The sequence below is a fragment of the Mastacembelus armatus genome, chromosome 13 (genome assembly GCF_900324485.2).
Source record: "Mastacembelus armatus chromosome 13, fMasArm1.2, whole genome shotgun sequence".
NCBI classification, from domain to species: Eukaryota; Metazoa; Chordata; class Actinopteri; order Synbranchiformes; family Mastacembelidae; genus Mastacembelus; species Mastacembelus armatus.
The window spans coordinates 21,977,636-22,001,196 of NC_046645.1; the positions used below are offsets into that span (position 1 = coordinate 21,977,636).

Consider the following 23,561-nt stretch of genomic DNA (forward strand, 5'->3'; position numbering starts at 1 on the left):
TTTGCCCTGATGCCGAGGGACAGGAACAGGCTGGACAGGAGCAGGCTAGACAGGAGCAGGCTGGACTGGAACGGACTGGACTGAAACGGGCTGGACTGGAACGGGCTTGACAGGAACGGACTGCACAGGAACGGGCTGGACAGGAACGGACTGGACAGGAACGGGCTGGACAGGAACGGGCTGGAGATCGGCGTGACCGCCTTTGCTGCAACTCCGAGGGACTGGAACTGGCTGGTCCTCAGCATGGGTGCCTTCGCCACGACGCCGAAGGACTGGCACTGGGGACTGGACCTCGGCGTGGGTGCCCTTGCCGGGACGCCGAGGGACTGGAACAGGCTGGACCTCGGCATATGGATCTCACTCCGCCACTAAGGATCCGGAACTGGAGACTGGACCTTGGCGCGGGCATCTTCGTTGTCATGCCAAGGGACGGGAACTGGTTGAGGGGCCTCGGCACAGACAACCTTGCTCACCGCCGAGGGACAGGAACTGGGAACTGGATCTCGGCGCAGAGATCCTCACTCCGCCGCCGAGGGACTGGAACGGGTTGGATCTCGGCGTGGAGGATCTCGCTCCGCCGCTGAGGGGCCAGAACTGGAGGCTGGGTTTCGGCGTGGGCGTCTTCACCGCGACGCCGAGGAACTGAAACAGGCGGGAACTTGACGCGGAGAACCTCGCTTCACAGCAGAGGGACAGGAACTGGGAACTGGAACATAAACATCTTCGCCACAACGCCGAGGAACTGGAACGGGCTGGGCCTCGGCGCGGACGACCACGCTCTGCGGCCGAGGTGCGGGAACTGGGACCTGGCGTGAAGCCTCTAGGCGGACCCCCGAATAGAGGGATGCTATGAACAAAGTTTGGCTAACTTTTACAGAGGTGACATAAAAAAGGTAAATTTTCCATTTATTTCTTTTTAAACACTTGGCGTCATGTTTTCAAGTACAGTATTGTAAAAGATGATGTAAAAGATTGTAAAAGGCAGGATACTGTATTTTGTCTCAGTGTTTTATAACATTATCATTGCTGAAAAATTAATGGTTTGCAATTTAAGAATTTGCATATTACCATATTTGATTGAATTGGATTGAAAACATAAACATCACTCCAGAAAGTTTTTCCTATCCAATAATGTCATTGGGATACAGAAGATGCTGAAATTACGAATATTAACTTTAATTAATTAATTAATCAAAAATACCTACATAATTTTACCTTGAATGGCTGCAATAGAAGTTGACCTGGTCACATAAGTATGAAATGTAAAGGTGGAAAAATCAATCCCACAGTAAACCTCTACAATGCCTATAAGAAATAACCGACCCATTTTTCTGAGAGGCAATTATTTTGCAAAGCAGTAAGACATCATGAGTAAATGCAGCAACAGAGAACTGAGATACCTATAGACTAATGAACAAGCAGAGCAAATTCTGTCAACTATATGCACCCAAGGTACCATGCAACCAAATCCTGAGATCAAAAATCAATTGACAGAATTGACTAAACTAAAACAAATTAACTGCACAAACCACTAAGTCCCAAAGTTTATAAACCTTGATAAACTAGTTCAAGTCTCGATAAACAAAACACCTCGAGTTTTTTTTTTTATATAATGGCTTCTTTTCTAATAGAATGTTTGGTTGGCTTGAAAATGGTAGCAGAAGCTGTTATGTATTATGTTTATGATATTACTAAAGAATGTTGATAAAGTTATTAAGTATCTCCATATAGTACATTTAGACTGTGACAAAAGCAGCAGCTATGGCTTTTGCTATTATCTCATGTACCCATGAAGGAAAAGACATCTTAAGTGGTTGTGTCACTGCACTTTGCAGTTGCAGTACAGTTGAAATTGTTCTTTTTATTGTCTTTGGACTGTATCACTTTAAGTCATTCCTCAATAGGATTGACTTAGACTGAATATTTCTGCACATAATGTGGTCAAAACCATTTTAATATATTACAAAAGTCTAAAACACTGATCAAAAAATGAAAATATTTTTTCTTACATTCCTTTTTCCCTTGAAAATCTGAGAAGGTGGCATCACAGTAGGTGACAGCCAGATAATGAAGGTGCTGTTGTTATCCCTTGAGGAATTTAATTTTATTCCATCATGCACTGATCAGCTACAAGAGCTGCACAGGACTCAGAAGTTGAATTATCAGTACTGCAAAGTATTCCAGTATACACCATACCACCTTGTCTTCTGCTGTGTCTTTGAAGCAGAAACACCTGTTAAATAGGTAGAAATGTGAGGTCAAATGTTAACCTAATGACAAGGCAAGGTGGAATATTTTGTGGGAGCAGAGTTGATAGACCAATTTCTTCAACTTTCTTGGATTTAACTTTCTTGTTTTATCACTCAGGTGAAGTGAAGGTATCTTTAAAATCTTTTCATTGTAGTTTTCGTGATCAAAGGCTAGCTACTGGTTTCGGTAATTTTTTTAGTGATCTCAACTATTCTCTTGTAATGCTGGTTCTTTGTTTCATGGCTTTACTGTGGCTTTCGAAGAACATAACTGTTCCTTCAAATGTGTCCTTCAAATAAGTTTTTGCGGACTATGTAGTTTTTGATAAAGTAAAAGTTTGATAATACTGTGAATTGCTACATAGCTAATGGTTAAAGTAAATAGTGAGTCAGGGTGGGGTCACCGTTTCTCCTACACACTCCCATCCCCCTCTTGATTTACTTTCACAAACTCCATTGGGAGGCATGAATTATACTTTAAAAATGTGTTTATAATGCTTATGATTGGATTACAACATACAACAACCTTGTAAGTGCTTATACAAATACAAGCTGGACTATCTTCCCTTTAGCATACATTTAGCAAAAACTATACATATAAAATATACTACACTATAATGTTGGGTTGGATTTCAAAATTCTCACATGTTCTTCCAGGTATAGGAAGGTATGATCTTCTTAACCCTTTGTAACCTACTTGCAGTACTTATGCCAGTGTGCTACAAAATACTGACCTGACATACATGAAAAAAATTCAGTCTTGCTCTTCTAAAAATGTCTGCAATTTATTCAGAGTCTAACACTCTCTAGAGATGAGACTCTAAAGTTAAGAAATGGTTGTTTCCATGTAATAGTATGGTTTAAATGAGCAGATGAGTGAGCATGGTGCTATGTGTTTGACTCCCAGAAATTAAGCTCAGTGAGCGCCTCAGAGCCATGAACTGTCCTCTGGTGGGTTAAAAGAACCATTAAAAGAACAAAATCCATTAAAACACATGCTCCGGACTGACCAAGGGAGGCACTTGATCTGGAACATAAAACTGCACTCGCTGTTAAACACCAGGAAAGATGCCCTAGCAGAAAACTCAGTAGTGGATCGAGCAGAGACATGTTCACCAAACAGAGTGTTTTGTTTGTTTTTATTAAGTGGGAAAATATTTATAAAGTAATATTTATCAGGCTAATCAACTCTGCTATTCAAATTACATCATTCATATGGTCAGGACAGCAAAACTAGAGTAAAAGTGTACTGTATATCCTGCTGTTTACAGCTATCATAAAAATGAGACTCAAAGTCAGAATAGGAATGCTCAGTGAGCTGAGTTATCCTCACCTTTACCCAGATTTAAATGCAAAATTCATCCTTTCAAAGATGTGAATTGCCCTTTTGCATGTGCAAAAAGACACAAGCCCCTCTCGCATGCATAAATGATGATTCTCCCAGCTGAGTCATATTTACAGCTGCCTACAGTTGTTATTATAGAAGATCTCAGTGCATACTGTACCATTTCTCCTAATATTTATGCTTAAAAAGATTAGTCTGCAGAACTATTCTTTACTATTATCTCTCAACACTACCACTTGAATTTCTTACCTGAAAGGCCACTGATAACAGACAGGAGAAGAAATGGTTTCCATGGTGACCCCATACTTGTTGAAGAGGGTCCCTTCTGCAAGAATGTTAGCAGGTCTGTTTCTTCATAAAGGCTGTGCCTACAAACAGAGAGAAAAAACAGCAGTTTGTGGGAGGATATACTGTATGTCTGGTTTTCACACATATCCAGAAGCACAGTCAGTCTCTATAACTGTCAATCCAAATGCTTGTTCTAATATCACTAAATGACATTTACATTTAGTTTCTTGTCTTATGATTAGAGCAATATTCACACTATACAAAATGACCCAGAGAGGTACACATGATATGATAATACCCCCACTTCAGTATTTCATGGATATACAATGGGTTAATACAATGGATTACACTTTTTCTTGTGATCTCACACAACACTACATATCTTGACATGGAAGAACAGTTTTTGTTACCTCTCCAGTAATTGGTGTAAAAAAGCTTGTGAACTTGTCAACAGAACTTGTGCATTTCTTGATATTTATAGAGCATACTTAATGTGGCTCAAAAATCTAATACATTTCAAACAAACATTTCTACTGTAAATATTCATTTAGTTGTATGTTGTCAGTTTCTATCCTCTCCTGGGTTCCCTGCACACAAAAGCAACAAAACAAAAGCACAGCATTTTGTTGTTATTATGGGTGTACACAACTAAAACTAGACCCTTTACAGATTCAAATGATATATTGCTTTTACCTGTATGATCAGAACTGACTGAGTAATTTAAGTTTGTTTCGGCGATATCAGGAGAAGATGCCACATAACGCGTCGGCGCGTTCGTCAACCCCTGAGGGTTAATTGCCTGCAGTATGTCGCACTTCTTAACAGCTCCCTTCACACTACAACACTAGTGCAGGACTTATAAGTGAGAAAAGGCAAACATGTTTCATGGAATCAGTCAAACTGTGACTGGCCTTCAGAGCACTAACTAGGCTCTGTGATGGGTTGTCAGGCATTTATCACTGTTGTAAAATTCAAATGTATTCATGTAAAGATATAAAAAACAGGGCGTGTATTCAGTGTTTGCATAGCTGACTTGCAAAATGTTTACAAGTTAAACATTTTCCCATCCTTCAAAGCAAATTAAAAGTACAAGGTGTTACTAAGGCACACACATTTTCTAATTGTAAAAGTTTACAGCGTGGCAAACTGACACATACATGTTCCAAATACATACAGAAGTGTGAACAGTTTGAGAGGTGTGTTGATGCTGCAGGAAATAATTGACGCAAATATCACATGTACAATTTGCCTAATACTTGGTATTCCCTACATGATTACAAGCTCCAATATCAAGATGCAACGAGGAATCAGCTTTACTGGGTTGGTTATTTTCTATGTTAGGCACATATTCTTACATGCTTACAGCACACAATGTCTTTAAACCACTGTACATTTTTAAAAGGGTGGATCTAGTTTAACCTTTTGGTTGATTTTGATTTACTAGATAGTTAGGGTATTGTCATTGGTACAATGTCCACCTGCATTTGAATAAAATTTAATTACAATGATGGTTACACCTCTACACTCCAAGCCAGTATATTCACTGGGAGGGAGTAACACACAGCGTAATCACTGTATGCCACCAGATCCCACATGCCAGCATCCACGCAATCTGACAAAAAACAGTAGGAGCTGATTATCTAGTGAATTGCATTACCTCTTACTAATTTAAGTGGCTTCAAAAAGTATTCAATATTGTATATATTATGTTTTAGATATAATTACGGTAATTTAAATGGACAAAATTCAATCACCATGCCTATCTGTAGGGATGGTATCAAACAGGTTATGAACAGTGCTGGTGTGCACCAAACATAGTTCTTGGAGTTTTGCCCAAACTGTTCAATTTCTGTCTCATCAGACCACACGATCTTTTACCTCAGGCTGTCAGTGTACTTTAAATGCCATTTAGCAAACTCCATGGGGACTGTGATATGCATTTTAATCAAAGTGACTTCCACCTAGCCGTTCCACCATAGAGGCTTAATTAATTGAATGCTACTGAGACTGTCATCCTTCCTCCAAATTCTGTTTGGTCACCTCCGTAGAATCCTATGCCCTTCCTACCCAGTTAGTCAGTATTACTTGATGGCCAACTCTGGTGTTTCCACAGTTCTTCCATATCTTAATTACTGAGGCTAATTTTAAATCCTTGCACTGCTCTATGCCTCATGAAAAATGTATTGCAGAGATCTAAAGTTCGTAAGACTTCATGTGTTTTTTGTGAAATTGTAAAAGTACATGCCTTTCTGAACTATGTCCAGTCCTTTCAGTTTGCCACAGGTGGACTTCAATCAAGTTCTAGAAACATCCCAAAGATTGTTAAAGCAAACAGGATGATCAATTTGCAAGCCTAAGGTCTAAATAATGCAAACTACATTGTAAACATGTATTCCAGTTTGTGATTATGGGTTATTGGGTGCAGATTGGTGAGCATAAGTTTATCAATTTAAACTTATATATACAATACAACAAAGTATGCAAAAACTGAAAAGTATTTGAACTTTCTGAAGCCACTCTGTCTTGGCAATCATTCCGATCCCCAACATGAGTCCATAGAGAATAACCCTAGAGCCTTCTCTTCAGCAAACTGGGTTTTTTGGTGTCATAGTCATAGAACACCAGCAAAGATTCAACAATAATGAAAGAATTACATTTCTTACATACATATATGTTACACTGCAATTCATACCAAATAAAATGCACACAAGTCCAAAAATTGAGGCTTATCTTTAAAAACACTTTTGTAAGGCCAGCATCAAAACATGACAACTATCACCAATAACAAACACTGATCTTCAGGAGAAAATGATGTATAAAATGCTGCAACTCTACTTATGGATGTAATTCTATTTGTAAACAATACTAATGGCATACACTGTTCATGGTGTGTAGGCTCACAGCAAAAAAATATGGCCTGTTGACCTCAGTATTCTCCTGCAGTGACATTTATATTACACAAAAAGCAGTATTTCCACAGTTATCTGATATTTTCAGACTGTCAACATGTGTGAATGCACATTCTCTCTCACTCCCTCTCTCTTCTTGTTGTTTCTTTGTGTCTCTCATCTTCATTGAAATTGTCCATTTCATTTAGATCACTAATGCAGTGGCACAGACATCTCTGAGGTTTGAGGGAAGCATATCTATATCCAGCAGGAGTTGTCTCACATTCATCATTTATCCCTGCTTGTCTTTGCTCAACTCATTTGCACCCTATCCATCCAGAATGCTCCATCAGTTGTTCTAGTGGCTTAAACAATTAGTGTAGATGAAAAGGAAGGGGCTTAATGTTACTGTTACTTGGTTTTCACTTTTTTCCTTTTTAGAAGAGACCTTCCTGCATAACTAATTGTATATAGCCACATAAAAACAGAACATACTATTTGGTATGTTTGGATGAACAAGAGGAAAAACGTACTGCATACATTAAACAAATAAAGCACATAAAGGAAAAGAAGCTTTCATTCTCCATTCTTTTCATCTTTTATGCTTGGAATGAACAACTTCCACATCAGGCCCAGTTAGTAACTAGAGTCAGGGTCACACCTGTGACTGCAGAAATACACAAGCACTAATAGGACAACAAGACCAGCAGATTTCCTGTTTTATCATCTGTGCCCTGCAGGATGTTTTTGCAGAATAGCAGATTAAGTCTTTCCAAGGCTATGATGATAACAAATATAGAATATTGCAAGGTTCAACAAATTCTGTACTATTGGTGTCGGTCATTCTGGCAAGTAAGAACAGTACTTGTCAACAGCTCTGGACTCCAACTGAAAATCAAATTTTGTCCTTTTCACATAAGAGTGCAATCCAAAGGTATTGCATAAAACTATTCCAAAAAGTGTAATTTCATGTATGTACATCTGATTGCCATATTATAAAAGATTTACATATCAATGTGCACTGAGTGGCTAGTGCAGCTTTGACTGATGGTTATTTAAAATGTCTCTATCATGGAATTTGCACATGAAAGAATAATTACATAAATCAGCTCAGAGTGGTCCTAATACATAAACCTGGACGTTCTGAAATACAGAGATTTGACACATATTACCCCTCTCTTTACCTCTCTTCCAATTTGAAATAGTTACATTTCTGCTGCCAAGTGTTACACTAGTGCTGCTACAATGAATTAATCCCTCACTAGCATCTCACCAGCATATAGTGCTAGTTATGTTTAGAAGCATAATTTTATAAATTCTGAACACATCAGATCTTTATGTGGTGTGGATATTCGTAGAATTTTGTCACAGTTCTCTTTAGTTCCAGGAGAGTGCAGTTCTCTAGCTAATGCCAAACACATCCTCATGCTACAGTGTCCTACATATTAGCAATGTATATCGCACACAGCTGCTTAACAAGTCAATACAAATCAGTTATGCTGCTTAGCTGTCAGTCTGACATGACACTTGCTAGTTTGATGTTTTATCTTGCAAGAAGTACCACAGCATACACATTCACATACACATTGCGCATATGAATCAGAAAATTTACAGTATCGGAAAGAGGAGAAGAGGGGAGAATGAGCAGTGGATATACGCTTATTGTTGTGGTACTAGTTTTTAAAAAGTGATACCAGGTACTCTTTTACACTATTAAATATTTTCACAGAGGTACAATATAAAGTGTATTGAAATTGCCCATCAGTAAAAAAAAATATCAGCCATGATAACAGTAAATGCACATAAGATGACAAGCTGTCTAGAGAACATGAAAATACAGTTCTTTAGATACTGGTGAATCACAATAACTGGATTTGAGATGTGAATATCTTGTCTGCTGTCAAGTAGAACACACAGATCCCTTATGTCTATCAGGTTGTCTGCACTCAGACGACCTAAAGTTCACCCCTTCAGCGTCTCATAGAACTGTCATTTGTGGATAACAGCTTTCACTTTCCAGTCAACCATATATTTTATCTTGAAGAAGAAACTGGTAAAATCCTTTCAGTTTAATTCCAAAGAAAACCCTAGACAAAACATATAGCCTTTAGAGCATAATCGTATAAAAAGTGGGCTCAATTACTTTCCAGTGAAACATTAATGTATGTTAGGAAATGGTAAGCAAAGCACCAACATAACAAATATACAATCTATCAATTAAACAAACATCCTAAATTAAATATGCTCTAAAAGAGATAATGTGGCCAGTCTTCTACACTTTACATTACTCCACACAGACTATTATACAGGCTTAAAATACTGTAAGAGGTCTAGTACAGATGCTTATTTTCATGTATGTTTCCCTGGAAGAGGAATCTCCTCTGTTTTGTCTTTTATTGAGTAGTCCAGAAAAACAGCATTATAACTTTTCACTACTCTATAGTGCCCTGCAACTTCCATGATGTGTCCTATATATATTCAAGGGCTTTGTAGCAGGATTGTGCCACACTTCTGCCCAGGCGATCACAGCCTGGCCAGATGGTTATTAATGAGGTAATGTTCAGGGTGCAACACAGTGCACTGACAGTTCTGAATGCGATGCTTCTACTGGGTCTCATTGCTGTGTTTCCACAGGGCTTGATACAAATGAAACAAATACAGACATGTTTTCCCAGGCTGAGGTTCAAAAAACCAAATCAAAAACATTGCCTGCGAACCTTTTCATCCTTTTCATAGTAGTTACATTCTCATCAACTGCTTGTTGCAAGATATGGTATAATTGCATGAAAAGACAGAAAAGAGATACAGCAAGTCTTGTAAAAAATGAAAATCTATTATGTATTTTTGATTAGCATTATATTGTGTTGACCAGTATGGACATTTTGGTTATTACTGGGAAAAATTCCCCTATCATACTTAAACACAAACATGTGATGGATCTACCCATCTTTAGGCCACAATGAAAGTCAAGGGCAGCCTTCAACTACTGAATGACTGAACACACCTATCTAGGTAGTCAGCAGTGGACAGGGCAGGGCTTGTTGGAGAACAGGCAGGGCAGTGGCCTTCGAAGACCAAAGCTGTCCACCCCTGATGTTAGTGTAGTACCCAGGGCTGATTGTAATTATCTTTGTCACATTCCCGTTTTTTTAATCAATTCCAATACATAGCATACATTGATCTTGTGCAACAAGGAAGTCTATCTAAGGTCAAGAGCAGAAATTTAACCAGTGACATCTTAATAAAGTACTTGGTACAGGCAGTACAGAAGCACTGTCAAATTACAACAGATACAGTAATCAAATAAACAAAGAAATTCTCTTTTTCCACTATAATACAATTTTACAATATAATTTTACTACTTCAGGAGTTATCAGAAACCACCCGCATCTACAGATTTCACAGAATTGCATAAAGAGCAAGAGAGATCCATAAACTCACACACAGGGGGATCACAATACACAAAACAAAAGCACTACACAACTAGGGTTGTAGTATTACTTTAAATGACAAACCAAGGGGTAACATTTGTTGTGTTAGCTTTTGGTACTTCTTCTAATTACTAAGTGCAAGCACTTAGTAATTAATTATAGTAGTGGTAATGGTAGTAACATCTGTATGGTAACAGTAGCAACAACACTAGTAATAGCCAGCAGTGAACGTAGCAAACACCAGCCTTCTCCTCAGTAATGATTTGATTATAATCATCCTAATAGATGTAAGAGGCAGTGAGTAATGACAATCATCTCCACTGCGCTTGCTCATTGATTTGTGAATAATGTGACATGAAGACTTGAAGAAATGGGCATATATTAGAGATAACATCGGTACTGATATAAAAATCAGAATTAATGTAGGGATTTCAAACATTTTAATCCTTTTGTTACAGTAAATTAGACCATAAGACCAATTAAGATATATTCTAAGTGGAAACACAACTAGATGATACCAGAAGCAGAAGCACCAAATGCCAGTTTAGTGTGCTGCAGTTGTGCAGAGACAGTAACAGAGTTCATTTCAAGAGCTGCCCAAGAGCACACTATCAGTTTGACCTACTTCATTTTAGGCTTCATTTTACAGTGATACATGGATCTGGACAATACTGAGTCTCTCTATTTCCTTTCCCACACACACACACTGCTTTCTGTTCATGCCGATTGCACATGTCATCATGTACAAATGCGAGCTGGACTGGATTTTCCCTTCAAGTTATACTGTCAACATCAGGCATGGTTACACTTGTATGGCTCTTCCTTTAAGGTTGTGTAGTGTGAACAAAGCAGCAGCATTAAGGCCTTTGCAGTCACAATTGCACATTTGTCATATTATTTCATGATTTCTGAAAAATTATCATACTTCATGCAATGTTATAATTTTTTGTGGGGATTAGTTATCAATTTTAGATATTTCACTTTGTTCGATTTTAATTATAAAGAAATAAAAAAATATGGCAACATTTTTGAAAGTGTAGTTCAAGAAGACAGCAAACATTGATTAAGGATATTGTACTTCAGGCTTTACAAGCTACAAAGCTTTTTGGAATGAGTCTTGGTGCACCCACATTGGAGCTTTTAATCCAAGTGCAAGGGATGAAGTTAAAGCATGCCAGTACAGGGATTACACAGTTTCACTCCTTTGACCAAAACAAGCCCTTTGTTAATAGGAAACCGTATCCTTCAGCTAAATCATGTTAAAACACAGCAAAACAAACAATAACAAAGGTCAGGTGCAGGAGGGATAATGGTGACTGCACTCATAATATCAGGAGTGAAGCAAACACCATAGATGAGTAACTTCCTTATCCTCCCTCATCAAATCTAAGTCAAGCATAACCTTAAGCAAGGCACTTTACCTCCATTTGTGCCGATGGATCTAAAAACAGGGGGTGAGCATTAAAACTTCATTTATACTGGGAAAGTCACTGCAAGAGTAAAAAGAAAAGAACAGCTAAAAAGAACCTGTACAAACAAAAGGGCGAAAACAGAACTAAACCTAGCTGAGCATAACTTTTTGCTTAAAGACAGTGTCCCACTATCCACCCCCTCAGGTTCCATTCTTTCACGTCACTCATCCTGGCGAGCTGTCTGCTTAGAAATGGCATGTATGTTGAGGGCGAGGTAAACAGCCTTTATAAAGCCATCAAAGGTGCTGCAGAAGCACGTGGAAAATGCAGCCAATTTGCAAGCGTCAATGTTCACCTTGTTTTAGAAAGGATCCAGTCTGCTGAACATTTGCACATTTTGCTCTGCTCTTTTTACCACTCCTCTTATGTAAGCTGTGGCCAGTGCACTGTCCTTGACTGTGCCCATCTCAGCATGCCATCATAAATTGAATGCAACCAAAATTATTGGAAAGCCAATTTCTGGTGTACAGATGGATGCAACATTAATTTGTTGTTGTAATTTATTAAAAAAGATTATGTATTGCCACTTTATGGTAACATGCTTTCTAGCATTGTTTTCAATTATTCTTATGTCCAGCTTGTAAATTAAATATGCCACAATCTTGGGACTAATAAGATCTGTAGCAGTCCCACTTTTATGCACATTACTCAACATCTAGCACACACCTACAAAAAGACATACGCAATATTTTGTAACCAGTAATGAATTGATTTCATTATCTTAAACATCTTACTGATATACCGTATTGCACTGTATCAACTTCCAGTCCATGCATAAAGAATGACAGTAAAGTAATCCTAATGTCAACAAAATTAATGAAACTATATTGTAAATACTTTTTACTGCTCAGCCCTAGGTGGTGTTATTGTCAAAGAGAACAAAGCAGCACTTACTGATTGTGTGTGTGTGTGTGTGTGTGTGTGTGTGTGTGCGCGTGTGTGCGTGTGTGTGTGTGTGTGTGTGTGTGTGTGCCACGTTGTTAGGACCCGAGGTTTCTGTTTCCTGTCTGTCCCTTATTTTGGTCAGTTTCCTGTGTTCCGCCTCTGTTTGTGTTAGTCCCAGGTAACTTTGTGTTTCCAATGGTCATTAGTAAGATTATGTTCACCTGCGTCTAATTAGTTCTTCAGTCCTGTGTATATATATCCCCTGTGTTCCTTTGTTCCCCGCCGGAACATTACTAAGGAAGTTACGATTGCTAATACAAACTGTGAAGAGCGTTTCTGTTTTCCCTGTCTGCCTGCCTGCCGAGCGGCGGAGATATCTGTTGTTCGCCTGAGCCCTGGATGATCCAGGGGAATAAACCTGCCTGTGTCCTGCATTTGGGTCCTCACTCGTTTCCTTCACCGACACCACACCAATAGCGTAACACGTGTAAAAACCTGCACTGTCACACAAAACTTTCCCCTGGCTTTGAACTAACATCACAGCATAAATCATCAGTGAAAACTATGGCCTGCTTTATGGTGAAATAATGCTGTGCCTTATTAAAAGCATTTATGACAAAAATGTGTTTTCAGTCTCCTCTTTCCAAATAATGACATAGGATTTTCAACACTACAGGAGTAGACAGAGAACTCTGACTAAATATGTGCTTCAAAAGGACTTTTTACATATGGAAAATACCAAACTGTTGCTGATTTTTAAGCATCAATCACAATAATAATTGAATTGTTTAAATTGTATTGAGTCAACATTTGAGGGATCATACACGTGTCATACATATTACTTTTGCATTTCTCAGTTTATTAATCTGAATATGAAAACTGCTTAACTGAAGCCCCTCATAGAGACTCAGACTGTAGTGGTGATGTTATCTACAGAAAACCCCTGGAGCTGCTACACTGACAGTTAATAATGACATGACTCTTGGGATGCACTGACAGCGCCCATGGTGATTTTACTGAGACATATTCTGAATCACAACTGAAAGCCCCATATTTAAATAAAATTCATTTGGATGTTTAAAATAAAAAGCCCACAGTCACTCGTTAATTCAGTATCACTGAATCAGCTTGAAAAAAGGTCATCTGGTGGCTTCATGATTCAGGTTCTAACATTGAGTTTTACAGCTTGGGGAGGTATTGTGTTTGTAGATACTGAAATTGTTGATTAAACTAAATCTGAATAAAATCACGTAAGTTCAGTTTAGAGAAACATTTCCATTCAAAATAGTTTTAATAATAACTAAAGTATAAATATATCAACAACTATTTATATTCATACAGTATTAACCTGAATTACTATTCACTCTGCCATTGATGGAGAAAGATGTAACAGCATCTTTCAAGCTCTAACAAGACAAACATGAATGTTCCTGATCAGTGTTGTAGTGTCTTTGATGAGGTTTACAGGGATACATGCAACATATGGAGCAATAGTGGCCATCAGCATTCCCAAGGGAGTTGACAAGCCTCTTAGTTATTCATGAATATTCTCCAGAGTGTGAAGACAGACTGTACCCCTTCTAATGATATTCAACTCAACTCGAGGAAAGAAGCCTATTAAAATAGGGTCATTGATGGTTAACCAAATGAGTAATGGAAATCTAATTGGGGTAAACATAGAAAACATATAACAAGTTCTATGTCCTTAAACCTCAGTGAGCTGCTATTATTCGGTGCATTCATTGATCTGCTGACTGTTACTTTTGATGCTTAACTGCCCACTCAGCAGTAAAGGATATCTAGAAGTTTTTGTCAGCTCATGCCCCAAAACCCCTAAAATTGGAGTTAAAGTGCAAGGTGAATGATAGCCATCACTGTCCGTAACAAGAGATTTATAACAATTGTAACAAGATTTAGTGTGCAGTAGTACAAATCCAACATAAGCTCCCACACAGAGACAAAGGAGATGACTTTGTTCTGCCCACTCATAGACATTCGCACAGAGTGACTAGTGCTGATAAAGAAATAATAAAATGAGGTTGTCACACAATGCAGGAGGAATTCTTGGGGATGAGTGTGTATCATATCTGACATCCAACTGACTGTTAATCAAGGCAAATAATGTGTGAATACTCAGAAATAGGATCCTATTCATTATATGAACAGTTTATCCATCTTTCCCATTTGTCATAAGCAACATCCAAGAAACTAGTGACCTGATTTTAACCAAAATTGGCTCGGTAATGTGTCTCAGTATGTCAGGATTACGGTGATTTGCCCAAAGGGGTCCACAGAAAATAACTGAAATCATATCTACAGTCTTGACACATTATCATGAATTTTGTAATGATCCAGTTCATGATGAAAAACTTCACCATACTACCACATCCAACTGATTTTTCCAGACTTTACAAAGAAAATTGATGTTACAGCATTTTTTATCATCAAATCATCTCATGATGTAATTTAGAGGGATACTGCAAATGTAAATTAATTTATAATTGTTCATATTCATACAGTATATACTACACTCAAAGGTCTAAGTGAATTCATTAAATAACAGATGAACTGTATAACTTCTTAAAGACAGAGAATTAAGGTCCCATGATCACTGCTGACACCCTCATAGTACCTTCAACAGATTTTTAAAAATGGCATATAATTAATACACTGTGATAATGCAGTGTAGATGAAGCGTTTCTGTGCAGGATCCTACCCTGACTTCAGCTGGTCTCCCCACGCACAATTATCTCTTCAGTATGTTTTGTTCATTCTTTTTACCACCTAGCATAGCTGTCTCAAGTGTCTTGCAGCCACGTTTCACCCCTCAGTGGTTTTAATTGTCCTGATGACCTCAATCACAAGACAATTACCAAAGGGAAGAGCAGCACAGGCAATTATAGTCTTCTCCATGAGATAGAGCGCACCTGAAGGGAGCTAGCACCTTTCACAGTGGTAAAATTACATGCGATGGCTGTCGTGATGAAGAAGTGAGCATGAAGTATGTGTCTGAAATGCTTATGTGTCCTTAGAGAAGACAGAATTTGAGAAGACACTGACACTTCAAAGCCCAATGGTGCTATGGATTGAAATGACACAAATACATGAAGTTTTGTGGAGGAACTTAGGGCAATCTCATATCAGTTGGCAAACAGACTGTAAGCCTTGAGATATTTTTAATGTAATTATTGATGTTGCAATAAGTAACTACTCTTTGAATTTGAATTTTGGAATTCTCTGGAATTTGCTTTCAGTCTGATGCATGTTATCAAAAATGCAATGTGTGTCATCATTGAAATCCATCAACTTATCAGTCTTCTATTCCAAAAATGTACTGTTACCTAGGGAATTATAAAACTATCCTCTTGTAAAAAACAAATTCAAAGATCTATGCAAGCAAAATTGTGTTTGTTTTTTTTTTACACATGACCACTTCACCATGTTAACTGTTTATTTTTGTAACTAAAACAGCAAAGGACCTTTACCCTTAAGGTACTTTATTGTGTTGTTTTTAAAACCAAACCACATCCTTTCCCTTAACCCAACCTTACTATTGTCCCTAAAACTAACCACATTATGACCATTCCACAACTGTAACCATGTGTTTATTTTTGTTTCTGTAACAACTAAGGTCCTGAGTCCTGTATGCCTATTGCTAGTATGTGCCTACGAGTTATATTAACATTAACATGACAGTGGAGGTCAGGTACACCTGCCCCTGGTACACTGCTATGGGTCATATCTGAGAGTAGGGATCAATGACTTATTGTATATAATCATTTAGGTTGGAGGACTTTGGAATTACATTGACCTTAGACAGAGATGGTTGCCAGGGAAGCACAGAGCATCCAGAAACCTGTTATGGGTTGAAAAGCAGCATAAAAATGATCTAGATAGCCATTTAACTGTAATTCATAAATCAAAGCGCTGTCTTCAAATTTTCAAGAAAAGGTCCTTATTTTTTCACCTTAAACGTACCTTAAAATGTACATGTTTATGAGCAACTGGCATTTGTAAGCAAGTAAGCCTCATTATAACGTTCATGGGGTGTACACAGTGCATGTACACAGAAAAGCAACCGACTGATCTTATTAGTGCATGTAAGGTCAAGACCAGTAGAAGTAATAGGAATAATGGTAGCAGTAGTAGGACTATGGGTTAAACCAATTAAGCACAAAGCATGGAGCGGTATTCTAGCTTTCTTGTGGAAGTGATAACACCAAAGAATATGCTATGCGATTGTAACAAGTACAAGCTCTTTTCAAAGTTAGACTGGTTTAACTTTAGCAGCCAGTTCAACATCAATTTACATCTTTCAAGCACATTTTATAATGCTCTCAAAATGATATGTGATATTTAAATAAGCAAGTAAATGGATGTAGACAAGGCCCGAGCCCAATCAATAGGTCTTAGATGAAATGTGTCTTCAGAACTGACTGTGGCTGAGTCATGCTTATACACCCAACCCACTCCATTATGTTGTAGGGGGCAATATTATGTGAATTCCTCAGTTATATACTTTTTAAAAAAAGACATTAGATAACATTCAAAAATAACTATCAGTACCCTTTTGGCAATGTAGAGATTAGTCATTAAAAGAAGCTGAAATATGTTCTGGTATAAATTTAAAATTTGAACAACTGGTGAATACTCACAGAAACACCTGATCAATAACTACTGTGATTGCACGTGAGAGAATAAATCATGGACACAAATCAGTTTGGTGATTTGATAGTAGGTGATTTGATTTTGTATGTTCAAATTCTAGTTATTCATAATTATGTTAGGCTACATTTTTATAAAATATTGTAATATTTAATTTTAATTATTAATTTTAATTAACCAAAACCACTAATTTATTTAGCAATTTTATAATATTGCATATGGAATTACATATAATCCAATATAATGTATTCATTTGAATTTTTTACCATCCCTGTCCAAGACAAAAACCTGCATTTCAGTGTCTTTACCAAAATCTTTGTGTCTGTACACTCACATACTTAAGTTAAGCCAGAGATGTTCCCCTGGGAGGATGCACCACTCGCTCTTCTATTGTTTGTCATTTATGCGCCGTCTCCTACATCTCTGTGCTGCATATTTCCCAAGGGATCTCTGAATATGTGATATTTACTTTTGGGAGGATAAACACAGGGCTTGTCTTTTGTTTATCTCTGTTGTAGTAGTGGTGTATTCTGATAAAACACTTGTATCAGTTAAATATACTTGTATATATATGCTATATGTGAGCTGAAAACATCTTTAACTTTTTTTTAATCTTCACTTATTGGACACATTGCACCATTCTTGTTTGGCATACTGTGAAGCATGAAAACAAGAAATCTAGTACATATCAATATTGTGTAGTTATTGACAATCTCATTGATTAAACTCAGTGAAAAAAATTGAGCCACTGATGCAAACAGTCTAACTAGAGCCAAGGATCATTCCAATTCCCAGTGTTTAGCACCATTCCCATTAGATCCATATCACATCTCAAATTCAACACGAGTAGCAAAATAAACAGTAGAGAATCCTGACTGCTGTCACTGACGTATCCCTATACAGTTTGTTACTTATCGAAGTCGCTAATTATCTTATGAGCTATAAAAAGCATCTAGCATCTAGAGTTGGATTTTTTTTTTAAAAATAAAAGAACCATATTTTCTGATTAACTGTGATTTTTATTTGAATACTCTAAAACTGTTTCCTATATTCTGATACTAATCTTAGCATTTATGCATTTTCCTCAGGCCTGCATGACATGTAAAATGTCTAGTTGATGGAAATCACATTATCAAAAAGGTTATTTAAGTTTAAAAGTACCTGTGATGTGGATGACAGTTGGCTATATGAGCTGGTTTTTGTCACTCAAGTATGATGTCAATAATTACAGTGTACGTAGACCTGCTGCACTTTACAGAACTGACATGACTCATGGTTAGCTGACTCTGACTCTTGTATTATTGAATCTAGAGATTGCATCTACAAAACTGATAGCAAAAACACTCCCCACTGATCTGAGCTCTGGTTGTGTTTGTTAAAGAGATATTATCTCTGGCTACAAGAAGTGAACAGTGTGTGGATTCTACTTTATTCAGTGTGCCCCTGTCGGGGAGCTAATGCTAGCTAACAGCTGTCTGCAGATATCAGGTAGATGTCGTGTCAAAAGAAGCAGGTCAGATAAATTAGTGAACAGACTTTCAGTTTCTGTCCTGTCTGTGCTCAAACCGATAATTAAAGTAGATGTGTCTACTTAGATGAAGCACTGCCACTGGCTGTCCATGAGTAGCTGTATGCGATAATATTCTTTTTTGTATATGCATAAAGATGACACCATTGTGGTGTAGTGTTTAATTCTTGCTAAACTGTTTTACATATGCCTATTCACTGTATATGTGTGATGTTTTAGTACTTTTGTGATTGCAAAGGGAAATTTTAGAATTGATTCTCAGCTCTAAAACTAGGAAATTAGTTTAAATTTTAGGCATTAATTAGAAGTTTACACACTTTTATATTTAAGGAAATGATGCTCACATGTAGCATGCACAAGAACCGTCCCAGGATAAGTTCCCAAGATAAATCTGAGAAGCACACATCGCCAGTCAGTCACAGGACTGACAAATAAGAAACAGACACCACTCAGACTTACATGAATGCATGGTTATGCATGGTTGCTCTCAAATCAGGTGCAAAACCTCACTGCGGGTAGATATGAACCATACCCAAGAATTTTTACCTTTGCCAACGTAGTTGACAGCTTACCCAAAAGAAAAAGAGGAACAAATACTAAAAAACTGCTCAATGCAATGGAGGCTACATGTAGCCCTAAATACTTTAATTAGCCACCTTGGCTGTTTAGAACTATCACTGTATGACAGTCAAAAGGCAATATACCAGTCTCTAGTGAAACATTTCACACAGCAGAATAAGAAATAACATGTCTTGAGCAAAACATTGTCATATTAAAGTTCAAGTTCAGAACCTAAAGTAATGTATGTATGCCATTTGTTTTCACCAGTGAAGCCACAGATGATCTACGATGGCATGATGGCTGTATTTTGGGTCATAATGCTTCAAAACCATAAAGGCTCTCCCTTATTTCAAGCCTACTATCAGATAAAGGGGCAAACAGGTCATGCAAGTTAATACATTTACTAGCTGTAAAATGGCTTGCAGCAGTGCATCAGTCCATGCTGTCCTAAGTGTTGAGCCTAATTTGTAGATTATGCATTGTAGCCTGATATGAATTACATTTTGGAGGTGCTTAATTGTTATAATTAAAATCAGTTTTTTACCACAAATGAAACACATTTACAGTATGATACCGAAGTCTGCCAATGGGAAAAATCCATAAAAACATCTGGCTGATTTTATGGTCATTCTTTCCTTAGAGAATATTCATATTAATCAATTTATTCTCACCTGAAAACAATGATAAAACACTCCTTTGTTGTAGGCAGTGACTGGCACTCACTAAATATCCCATCAACCCAGAAATATCTATTCTAATATTCCCCCTGGTTAACTAAGCCCTAACAAACACAATTTATTTTAACTGTTGTGTTAAAAACGTGAATATATGCTTGTGAAGCATCATATACATTATTACATTTACATACTGTATAATTCAAGTATCTACTTTACATCTGTGCACACCAAACACAGTCTTGCTGGCCATCTTATGTTGCTGTGCGCACGCATGCACACACACACACACGTACACACACACACCAAATTTGAGCACCTGCTCAGCATATAAGCTCAGCACTTCAATTTGTCGCTATTCACAGGAAACAGCAGCACACACATTCTGTGTGTCACACAATTATGCCTTAAATGAGCTCAGCTTAACATTGAGATTTAATGAGGATGTGATCTGGCACAAAGGTTGACTGTCTCGTTGTTGGACCTCTCCAGCTCAGGTCAACAAAGTTAAGATACCCACATGTTCATAAATGTTACACTATTTAGTAACAAAAATGACTGGCTATTTCAAATGAGTATTACTTTACTTTACCAACTGAGGTAAAGTAAAGTAATACAACTAATGGCATTAAGAGTGTACCACTGTTAGAATGGATATACAAAAGAAAGGAAACAACATTTTCCAACAAATGTAATGAAGACTGACTAGCTATGACACAAATCTCAATGATAAACTAGTCTACAAATTCACAGCAATCACAGGTATCAGTCCTTTTGTATCTAAGGCTGATTATCTGTTATCAGAAACGTTGAATAACACATGAAATGAGCCCTTATGAAGGGTTGCTTCCCAGGGTTTTGTTCTCTCATGTGTGTTACAAACTATAAAACAGAGCTTAATAGGACATGTTGATCCTCTGTAATACTAGTGCATACTAATATTATCTTGTCCTACTAATCCTTTCCTGATGATATACTGAGGGCAACATAAAAAGGAAAAGCACTGATCATAGTTTAAATGTACTAATTGAAAGGCTTACTTTGGATAGTACCATCACTATGAATTAGCTATACTTTAAATCCTGATTATAATTCATGTTTTGAATTATGTTGATATGTGATTAAATGCAGACAATCGTGGAAAGAAGAAGAGATGCACAATAAGCGGCAGGTTGGAATAGGGGAAACCAACTGCTAGATCTGTGGTAAAGGTCACGTCTAACAGCAATAACGTGACCTGATTCCCCCTGCTCATATCAAAAGACTCAAGTTACTATGGTAACCATAGTATGACCCACAGAATATAAGTTGGTAGTAAAGATGCTTTCATAAAGTTTGTGATCACTTTTCATCCTCTTAAAATTGCTTTCAAAAATGTGATGTGGCTGTGAGAGAACAAGGGCATTTTTTATGTGTAGTTGGTTTTTAAGCATCACATCTGAAAAGTGGAGCACACCAGCCTCTGAGTTACTCTATGAGTTCCTATGTCACATGCTAATTCCCAGAGCAGTTCTGTACTGTCCAATGATGCATTTGTGACGACGATATATAGATCTAATTATGTGATCTCCAGTGGGCTCGAGTGATGTTACTTGGTGCAGCATTAGCCACTGAATTTGGGACTTTCTTTTTACACAGTTTCTTTAATCTGTGATCATTACTGTTACAGTAAATTTGCTTATGCTGCACCAATAAAAATGTGGTGAATGCAGGCAGAAAATCTTATCTTACAAAAACAGATTTTCACTCATTCAAAATGCATTAGACCAAAACATTATGCTCATATGATTAGATGAAAATCAACATAGTTTAAATAATGTAATGCTTCTGGTTGTTTTGACAGCACAACTCATAAAAGTGTGTGTGTAAATAAACGAAAGACATTTTACCACAGCTAAGAAAAGTAAGTTGAACTCACCAATAGCGTAACATATCATTGCATTTATTCCCTCTTACCTTTATGCATATAATAACTCAATGCAGTTTGAATGTTGAACAAGCCAGTTATATAACTTTCTGCATACTTTTCATCCCTCTTTCTCTTAGCATCATCATCATGCATAAATTAAGATAGAAAAATCAATGCTGTTTATAGTTTTGTACAAGCCAATGGACATTGCATTGATCCCCTTTGGGCGTTGGTAAAATCAGTGGAATATCCACTGGCTGAAATGCACTTAACTGCATTTGATGCTCAAAACTTAAATCTTGTACCGTCTTGTACCGTGTACTAGGAAAATTGTTGACAACAAATTCTTCACAATTTCTAATAAATAGAAATGCAAAAAAGACATTTGTCCTTGTAACCATTTAAGTTTGCCCTTTAAAATACATCAAAATAATCAGCTAGAGCAAATAAACATGTCTGTTCCACACCACCATACTCTTGAGTTCAGCAGATGTTTTCAGTGGTTGATTAATTACAAGCCTCTAATTGTAAACCAATTTTAAGTTGCTGAGAGCACCAATGAAAACAGTAATTTTATAGCTCTATTAGCTGGTTAATGTTTTGAACTTTTTTAAAACAGGCTATGCCACTATTTTGATATTTTAGTTAACATCTCTGCATCAAAACTGCTGTGTCATCTCATCCCTCATCATTTTATTCTGAACTGAACATCTTGACAAATTACAAGGAAGTTTGAACATTGACTTGTGAGTTAAAATGTTAACCATGCTTTTATCTAATTTCTAATATTATGCTTTTTTTCAGGACAAATTGTAAATTCACCACAGCCATAATTCTACCCACAGCAAGCTGACAGCTGATATCAAGAAACTGTGTAAAACAAAACATCAGCATTCACCACATAATATTAGCTTTGAATAAAAGCTTTGTGAAGCAGCTTTCTTTCCTTTATTTCCTTTAATGTGCATCAGTGCTTCTGTCTTATCCCAATGCCTAATGAAGCTTCACATCATCCTAATATCTGGAGGACATTATAACGGTATTAAATCCCACATTTGTTAAAGCATACTACACTGATGTATTCCTGTATAATATGTTGCAGCTTCTGTTTAATATTGCTGGTTCACATTTAAGTTGGCTGCGCACTTTGTGTCTAGTTGATGTATTAGGTCAGTATTTTCCCCAGAAAGTCACTGGCAGAAAACATGAAATCACTAAACATTGATCATTAGTCATTCAAATGAGTATGATTATGTCATAGCATAACAGAACTGAAGAAATTATATTACAGCTACCTCACTTTGGGAGAATAAATCTAGTATTTGTCACACAGAATGAACAGGCAGAAGCACAGCTGAGCATAGCAGCACTGTAAGTTGTATTCTGACAGACACCGCCATACACACTTCATCTCTCAGGAGAAAGGAAGCATGAGAGTGGAACGTAGGAACTCATCATGAACCTGCAGGATGCATGACTTAGCACTACAAGAAAGGTGACCTTAAAACACTTCCTCTATTTTAATGTACAGCATTGCTGTCTTCTTTACAAAAATACCTACTGGGCTATAGGAGGCATCACTATATAGCTTCACTATGAGGGATTCTATGAGCAGCATTATGACCTCAAGGGTTCCTTTCACCAACTCATATTTGTTCATTCTGGA

The 23,561-nt window shown here is 37.3% G+C and overlaps 1 protein-coding gene across 1 annotated transcript in view; it reads right to left on the minus strand.

Annotated features, from left to right (window-relative positions):
• cntn5 (contactin 5) overlaps positions 1-23,561 on the minus strand; it is an 88,625-nt gene that overhangs the window by 59,457 nt on the left and 5,607 nt on the right. Inside the window, exon 2 of the mRNA XM_026330313.1 lies at positions 3,844-3,962. Coding sequence (XP_026186098.1) covers positions 3,844-3,898 — 55 coding nt within the window. The 5' untranslated portion in view covers positions 3,899-3,962. The remainder of the gene's footprint in view (positions 1-3,843; positions 3,963-23,561) is intronic.